Raw genomic sequence first — 8,844 nt, forward strand, 5'->3', positions numbered from 1 at the left:
CCACGGTTCGCTGACTTTTAATTGTTCGCTTGCTGTTTACTCTGAGAAATATATATCGTTAGACAAAAATTGAATTTAAGTGAATCATAACTGAATCATTTTTTTACTAAAAAAGCCAGCGTAGGTCGAGGAGGGAAATATGCGAGGGAGAGTCATGGAGGGAAGCAAACACGAACCCGGAAAAATAACCGAAAACTGACAAGGGCGGTTGAGGGTGGCGGCAATCGTGTCGGTCTTTGACCGTATTTACTGTCCAGGTGTCAAAATCTCATTGGGGGCACACTGAATTATGCCTCGCCCTGCCTCTGATCTGATTTGAGGTTTGAACCGACTTTCCACATGAAGAACCCACTCATAACTTTCTCCTTTTGACGTGGATTCTTGCATCGCCAAAATAGAAAATATAAGAGGTATCCAAGCAGACATCTGTACCCGGTGGAGTGGACCTCTTCTCCCTCGTAGGTGCAGCGTGTTTTGACAATTTTATACGAACGCGCTTGGCGACTTTTTTTTTTTTTAATGGACGTTCAAATATTCGGATATTTAGAAACTCATGAAACATTTAAAAATTCTTATAAAATAGTTAAATTTGGATGTTTAATCTATGCAGAATAATTAACTTTTTAAATGAATTTGTTAGAATCTGAACAAATAACTTTTGATTCTTAAATTGGAAATTTCTTAATGTCCCGACCAACTCTGCAACCCCACACTTATCTTTTCTTTATATACACCTCCACCACAACCCCAAATCCTTGCAACAAGAGGCAGAACAATTTCGTTCTTGTACGATAATAAGTAAAAATGACGAGCCTTTCTTGTTTAGGCAAAGAAGTTGTGTTTCTTTGTAGTGCTTCATGGCTCAAACTAGCCTGCATCTGTAGGTCCTTTTGCTTCCTCTTTTCTTGCTTTCTCCGCTTCCTGCTCCTCCAAGTCAACTCCTTCTGCATCCAAGTTTTTTATTTCGTCTTCCTCTCGTTCCTCGGCTTCTGGGTCCTCAAGGCCTTGAGGCCACGGACAAATTCCTATAGGCCTAGGGACTTGGATCTGTTCTTCACCTCCGTCTCTGCGACAACTGTCTCGAGCATGTCCACGGTGGAGATGGAGGTCTTCTCCAACTCCCAGCTTGTCGTGATGACCGTACTGATGTTCATCGGGGGTGAGGTCTTCGTCTCCCTAGTTGGGCTTCATCTTAGGAAATCAAAGCTCCGGTGGCACATCAAAACCGAAGAACAGGTCACCTGCGTCAATAGCGATCTCTGCCCTTCCAACCCTACAAACGACAAAGTTGAACACATAGAGATAGGTGTAGTAGAGAAATTAGATTGCCTGAACTCACAAGTAGAGCCTCAATTGTACAGTCAGCAAGGCGAGTCCTTAGATCTTGACTATTTGCAATATTGTTCGGTTAGGTTTTTGTGTTTTGTAGTGTTAGGTTATCTTCTGGGAGTCCACGTTCTCGGCGTTGCCACGGTTTCACTCTATATGGCATTTATTTCTAGCGCCAGAGATGTGCTAAAGAAGAAGGGTCTCAAAATGGTGACCTTTTCCGTCTTCACCGTTGTGTCAACCTTCGCTAGTTGTGGGTTTGTCCCGACGAACGAAAACATGATTGTCTTCAGCAAAAACTCCGGCCTCCTGCTACTTCTCATCCCTCAGGTTCTTCTCGGGAACACGCTGTTCCCATCGACCTTACGATTCATGCTTTGGCTCATGGGGAGATTCACCAAGAAAGCGGAAATCAAATACTTGTTGAGTAGGACAAGTGAAGTTGGTTACAAGCACTTGCTTCCGAGCCTCCATTCATCACTATTGGTGGTCACCGTGTTGGGGTTCGTTGGTGTCCAGTTTATAATGTTTTGCTTGATGCAGTGGCATTCGGAATCGTTGAATGGATTAAGCTCGTACGAAAAGATCGTCGGCGTGATCTTTCTGTGCGTGAACACCAGACATACGGGCGAGACGATCGTCGATCTGTCCACAGTTGCTCCTGCCATCTTGGTGGTATTCGTCGTCATGATGTTAGTCTCTCTCTCTCAATTGTTAATTAATATTCTGCAATCATAGGACTTACTTAGCCATTGACGAATAGAAAATTTGGCTGACAATTTTGTAAAAAAATAATAAGTTGGAATGTATATAATTTTAGTACATTAAGTTAGGGTCTATTAGAAAATAATTTAACGAATTACCGGTGAATATTTATCCGTATTGATAATAATAGTGGTCACTATAAGAATACTACTTTTCGGAAAAAGAAAAGGTATGTAGACACTAATTTTATAAATTGATATTATCATGTAGAAAATGCTTGCTTTTTGTGTTGAAGTTTTATTTTCTTGATAAGAAATCGATTTTTAAAATATTACAAAAATTTCCACTTTCCCTCTTAAATTGTTGATGTTAGTACTTTTATAAAATAATTCACGGAAAATGGAATTCATGTCTTAAATTATCATCAGTTGAATAATCAACTTTACACCATCTTTTACTTTTCTATATCTCATACCTAAATAATGCAATAATTATATTGTATTTCTTTAGTTCAAAAATCAAAGTCATGTTTCATGATATTGTCAAATATGTTAAGCATCTTAGATAAGATGTATCACTAATGTAAATATATATTTGTAAAATAAGTTATTAAATGGGAAAAATACCAAAAAATCCTAAACATTTTCATATTGGTACCAATTTAGTCCATCGAACCAATTTAGGTTGGAAATTATTGGCGTAGATATTTTTAAATAATTTTTTGATAATTTTTTTTTCTTGTTTTTTTTTTTTTTTTTTCTTTTGGACTATGGCTGATACTAGCCATGGCCGGCGAGTGGCTATAAGCGAGGGTGACCTAGGGCTTAATCCTCACTACTTAGGTGAGGGCGGCCCTTATCGGATTTGGCAAGGACCCCCCTTGCTAGAAGTTACAAGAGTGTCCCTCACCCAGGCTGCAAGGGTCTCACATAGGGTGTGGGGTTGTGCCCTCACCAAATTTAGTGAGGCCCAAGATGCCCTTGCCTAGCTAGAGTCCAAAGAAAATGAAACAGGAAAAAAGAAAGAAAGAAAAACTAAAAAATAAAGGAAAAGAAATCGAAAAAATGTCTATGTCAGTAATTTCCAACCTAATTGACTAGATGGATTGAATTAGTACAAATATAAAAAGGTTTAGGGCTAAATTGGTCCAATGAATAGGTGAAATAATACTAATGCAATAGATTTAGGACTTTTATGGTACTTTTCCTATTACTATATGGAAACTCTCATTTACTAATGAATTGAATTCATTTACCAAGATAAAATAATATATACGGGTCCGTGTATAAACTTTACTTGCGTGTGACTCTTTTATACACCACGGGTGTATCATTTAGAAGTCGTACGTAGAAGTAGTTTCTCACATTAAATATCGGCCGGTAGGCTGCCCCAACTCCCCGTGTCTTCTGACGGCACATGGGTGTGTAGACATGTGAACCATCTGGTTGGCTTAAAAACAAGGAAATGTGGGTACATGAACGACCCCGTATGACTTTGACCCCAAATGCAACCTCATTCAATGAAAGCAACCTTATTTTGTCTACGAAGGATCAAAATCCTTTCAAGTGGCTTGATTCCACTTACTTCTCGACATGGGGCACCGCACCATGGCTTCAGTGTATTTGAAAATGACCGGATCACGATCTCACGGAGGTCTTCCCTCCTTTGTGAGGATTTCCGTCTTGACCTTAACATAGATTTGATTTGTTCGTAAATTACTAAAATAATTACTAATATAATTGCATTATTGAAGGATGAATAATTTAGGACATTATTATGCGTGCATTATTGAAGCATCTTCTAAGTTTTTATGTTCATTCCGTGATAGATCGAGTCATTTATGTCACCTAGTCAATATTTATATTTAAATTAAAATTTGGTGAGGTCAAAGGTTGGCTAGATGCGATGCAATAGAAAAGTGCAAATTGATCACATACTACAGGTCGAAAAACTCTCTTGAGGTTGAGTATCCGAAAAAGCAAGAAGCTCCAACTCATGAGTTTTCTCGCCAAATTAGTGTTTCCCATAGATTTGTTTGTTAGTTCGTCTGTCTGAATTTCGAGCTGTGCTCTCTGCTTTCATCGCGGAAGTCCTTTGTAGACAACATACTAAAATTTTGAATAATGAATTCTCCTAGACTGAGACTCCCCAATATATAAAAATACCCAAGTCAATTGTGTAATGCACTTCAATAAATTGGCGGATTTTATGGCCCATGAATTTCCACAAACTACGAACAGATGACTTCACTGAAATAATTAAGATTAATGTAATAGAAAGACCTTCTTATTCATTAAATGGGTCATCTGACTCGTGTTTCTAGGACACTTTTCAAATTTTATAGTGATTTAACTTTCAAAACATCAATCAAACATGACATGAGAACAATTAGTATTTGACCGGTGATTTATAAATCCTTAACACGACTTGACTAGAACTCTGTGACCGGCTATTTAGAGATCTTCCATTCAATTACGGCCGAAGGACTGCAATTTGAGGCCAACTGAATATCAATTACCCGTGTCCTGAGATAGAAATAAGAGAAATTATGTAGTTGCATTCAATTGATTTCCATATCTAAATAGTGCACTATTCATGAGCAATTACAGAAAGAAGCATAAATAACTCATGTCTACCTTGTCCATATTCTTTATCAAACCTACCACAAGGCCTGATAATAATCAGAATCCACCAATTTCCAACTAACAAGTTTAATTCTCTAACATGCCGGACGTGCACAAGTAACAACGATTATGTGATCTCCATCCACTAAATATACTTTCATGTGTATGATCTTTAGGTACCTTCCGCCGTACACATCGTTTCTACCGGTGAAAGGTGGGGAGAGGCTCCCGGGAAACGGCGATCGAAGAAAGCCAAAGAGGAGTTATAAACTACTGTTGGAGAATCTCAAATTGTCACAGCTCTCCTACCTGGCCATCTTTATCGTCATGATTTGCGTAACAGAGAGGAAAAAGATGAAGGAAGATCCCCTCAATTTCAATGTGTTGAACATTGTGGTTGAAGTGATAAGGTAAGCATCTTCGTTACAAGGCACCATCCCTCCTTACCACCTTCTCAAATTCCTCGCACAAACTCTATGAAAGTCGTCCATCGTGTGCCAATTCCGTGTACGCCGCCTCCAGGACATGGCACTCTTCCGTTCGCAGCCACTCTAGAAACGCGAATGCAAGTTACCTCATGCGCACGTTAGAGCCTTGCTAGGGTGACCAATGATGATCTCCCAGCTCTACGAGATTTTCATAGTTGATGACCCAATATTGTCAACATTTTCTAGATCTAAATTATTAGATAAACCATGTCGCAGGAATAACATCACCTATGTAACCCTAGGGCGGTGAATGAAAAAAAAAAAAAAAACTTATCTTCCTTTTATTTGGTCAATAGGCACGCCGCCTACCATGAGAACTCTTAAATCATACCAACATACTAGTGTAGTGTCAATTTTGTGTACAAAGTACGAGTAACTTCATAGGTACAAAAGCATTTGAGTCACAAAAGTGATGGGCATGTATTTGAAATTGCAGCGCATACGGAAATGTAGGGTTCACGATGGGCTACAGTTGCCAACGACAGCTAAAGCCCGTTGAAGGCTGCGAGGACAAGTGGTATGGATTCTCTGGGAAATGGAGCGATCAAGGCAAAATCATCCTCATCATCGTCATGATTTTTGGAAGATTAAAAAAGTTCAACATGAAGGGTGGTCAAGCCTGGGTACTCTTCTGAGAAAGACAAAAGAACTCTTCTCGCCCTAAGAGCAAGCAAACAGAACATCACTAGGTTTAAATACCAGGGCAAAATCATCCTCCAACTAGTCAAGTCTTATGACTTTGCTTCCCCAACTTCTTCTTCTTCTTCTTTTTGGCCTTGTCCAGTACACAAGGTGTTCTAACCGTAAAAATTAACATGTCTGAGTTGGAGCATCACTATATTTAGAGACCATATTGTAGATATTCCATGCCAAAATATTGCACGTGAGACTTGACCGTAATGGAAAATTCTCGAGCTTCATTTACCATCTTTTCGAGTTATTACGCTGTCTGAATTCCACGGGGGCACTATATACGGAACCAAAAATATGAGACAAAACCCTTATTGCCCATATTTGCAAAATCCAACAGCTTGATATATGGTTTCCAAAAATATTAAGATGAAAGAAAACTCACAGAATATACCGGAGCGAGCATTAGTGTAACTTAGGTGTAATTTTGTGTAACTTCCTGCTACATTAAGATTAATCCGTTTACAATAAACACGATACATTTAAAATGATAAATAATATTAAACATAACGGAGTCCTATTTCTGATCCATTTAAAAATAAACTCGAAATGAAATTAAAAATAGTGAAAAAAATAGCACATTTAAAAGAAAGGACTACAATTTCATATATTATATGTTCTGCTCTTGAGTTATATTTAGTTTTATTATGTACTCTATATTATACATGTAAATCTACTTAGATAGGAAAAAAGTAAGATGCGTCATTTTAATAGATAAATTGAACTACAACTTTTAAATGAACATTAATCAATGAGAAGTTCAACTTTTATCTAATTTTATAGAATCAGTTATTTTTTTTTAATAAATAACCAATCCATATGTATATTGACAATAGATGTTTTGTCTTAATTTTTTGATGACTATATCTGTGGCATCCCAAAATTTCATGACGACCTCTAGTTACATTAAAGTCTATGAATAGGTGATGGAAGTACCATTAAGTTATTTTACAGTCATTTAATCCATAATTTGCAATAAGATTTATGGCCAAGCTTTTGATGGATAATTATGTGATAGGAAAGAAAATTCTATCATTGACCATGTGTATTATAAATTGTAATTTATGGATTTGTGACTACAAGTGTAATGGCCTTATTATTTTTGCAAGTTAGGTATTTATTTAAATGGAAAATGTTAATGGATGATCAAGGTTGGTGCTATATGACAATTTGATAAAGAAGACTTTGTTCTTGACTATGCACTTTATAGATTTGATTTTATGGATTAATGTCACAAAGTCCTTTGGCCATTTTATTATGTAATTAGGTATTTATTTAAATGAGGATTAAGATGTATTATAATAATAATAATAATAATAATAATAATAATAATAATAATAATAATAATAATAATAAACTTGGGCCATTTAAGTTTGGACTTTAGGCCCAAGTGAGATGGGCCTAAAGTGGGCCAAGAGGCCCGGCCCATAGAGCCCATTGGGCTGTCGGCGCATGGAGGGGGAAGGAGGAGCCGCATGGCTTCCTCCAAGTGTCTTCAACAAGGGAGACACTTGTCTCCTCCTTGGGGACAAGTGTCCCCCATGCAAAATGAGGATGCATACAAGTATATAAGCAACCAAAAAGAGAGAGAGAGAGAGAGGGAGTGGCTGGTTTTGAGAGAGAGAGAGAGAGAGAGAGTGAGTTGCGAGAAGAGTGAGGAGACACTTGTCTCCGTCCGTCCGCTCGTTCGTCGCCGTCCGTGTGCCGTTGTTTGTTTGATTTTGGAGGCAAGTTTGGGATTCATATTCTGCTCTTGCATGTGTGTCTTGCATGTGTGATTCGTTGGTGGTAGATCTTGGATGTTAGGGTAGGCAAAACCGAAGCTAGAATGTGACTTGTTCTTGAAAATGCTTGCTGATTTCGTGTGAACTGCTCGACCCAGAATCTTGTGGAGGCTTGCATGCATGTTTTGAGTTGGATATTGACTTTTATTCCTTCATGAAAGTTGTAGCCAACATCTTAAACTACAACATACTAAATTTGGGACACAATGGTGAAGCTTTAAGGGGTCAAACCCTCTTCCTACGAAGACACTAGATCTGGAACTGCTTTGCTGAACTTTTGGTAGTTTTGTGGGTTGCATGTCGATTTTTACCAAGAATATCTCTTTTACTTCTTCATGAAACTTGTAGAAAACATCCTAAATATTAACATACTCAAATTTGAAGTAAAATGAGCAAGTGTAGCCTAGTGAATCGACTTACTCTTGAAGACGGTAAATCTGGAGACACGGTACCGGACACCCGAGACTTCATGGACCCTTATGGTGACTATTATTTGGAAATTTGACTTAGATCTCTTAATGAAAGTTGTAGGGGACCTCTTGAAGTAAAACATACCCAAATTTCAGAGGAAACGAAGAAGAATAAGGGGGTGAAAACTCGATATTTCGGAGATACCTACACTGGACGTTTCGGTGCTAGAACCAGAATCTTCGGATGACTATAGAAAATTATCTAGGACGAATATGGCCTAGATGTCTTGATGAAAAATATACCTTAGGGTCTTGAATATAACCTGGTAAAATTTCATAATTTTGGAAGGTCATTCGGGTATTTTAATCGAAATATTTCAAGAACTGCACAATCTGACTTTATCCGAATTTTGCATGTTGTATTGTGTGAGCTATATCTTCTTGTGTGAAGCTCTTTTGGTCATGTGTTCTTCATGGAATTGCTAGCTTTATGTCTTTTCTATCACATGTTCTGATTTCATGATTTTCGAAGATCATATGGATATTTAATTTACATGTTTTCCGAAATTGTGCAAGCTGGAAATTGGTAAATCTCAAAAAGGTCGTGATGTATGGATTATTCTATGTTGCATGGACCCCATGGATTGTATTGACATAAGTGATTGGATCCTGCTGCATGTATGTTGATGATTGGAAATGCATATATAAACCAAATGTTGAAAAGGATCTTGTTTGCCATCACATTATATGCCATGTTGAAATTGAGCCACAATTGTGAATATAAACTATGATAAATGAGAATGCCATCGGAGGT

At 37.8% G+C, this 8,844-nt stretch overlaps 1 protein-coding gene across 1 annotated transcript; it reads left to right on the plus strand.

The window, feature by feature from the left end:
* Positions 1-773: 773 nt before the first annotated feature.
* LOC104437321 (sodium transporter HKT1) lies at positions 774-6,056 on the plus strand. Its single transcript, XM_010050257.3, has 3 exons — positions 774-2,021; positions 4,835-5,068; positions 5,583-6,056. Exons 1-3 carry the CDS (start codon positions 805-807, stop codon positions 5,779-5,781), a joined length of 1,650 nt encoding a protein of 549 aa, XP_010048559.1. The 5' UTR covers positions 774-804; the 3' UTR covers positions 5,782-6,056.
* Positions 6,057-8,844: the final 2,788 nt, after the last annotated feature.

This window comes from Eucalyptus grandis, chromosome 3, assembly GCF_016545825.1.
Source record: "Eucalyptus grandis isolate ANBG69807.140 chromosome 3, ASM1654582v1, whole genome shotgun sequence".
In the NCBI taxonomy this organism is placed as follows: domain Eukaryota; kingdom Viridiplantae; phylum Streptophyta; class Magnoliopsida; order Myrtales; family Myrtaceae; genus Eucalyptus; species Eucalyptus grandis.

Coding starts and splice junctions, on each gene's coding strand:
- LOC104437321 (XM_010050257.3), top strand. CDS start 805: ATGACGAGCCTTTCTTGTTTAGGCAAAGAAGTTGTGTTTCTTTGTAGT. Junction 2,022..4,834: donor GTGGTATTCGTCGTCATGAT/GTTAGTCTCTCT, acceptor TATGATCTTTAG/GTACCTTCCGCCGTACACAT. Junction 5,069..5,582: donor ATTGTGGTTGAAGTGATAAG/GTAAGCATCTTC, acceptor TTGAAATTGCAG/CGCATACGGAAATGTAGGGT.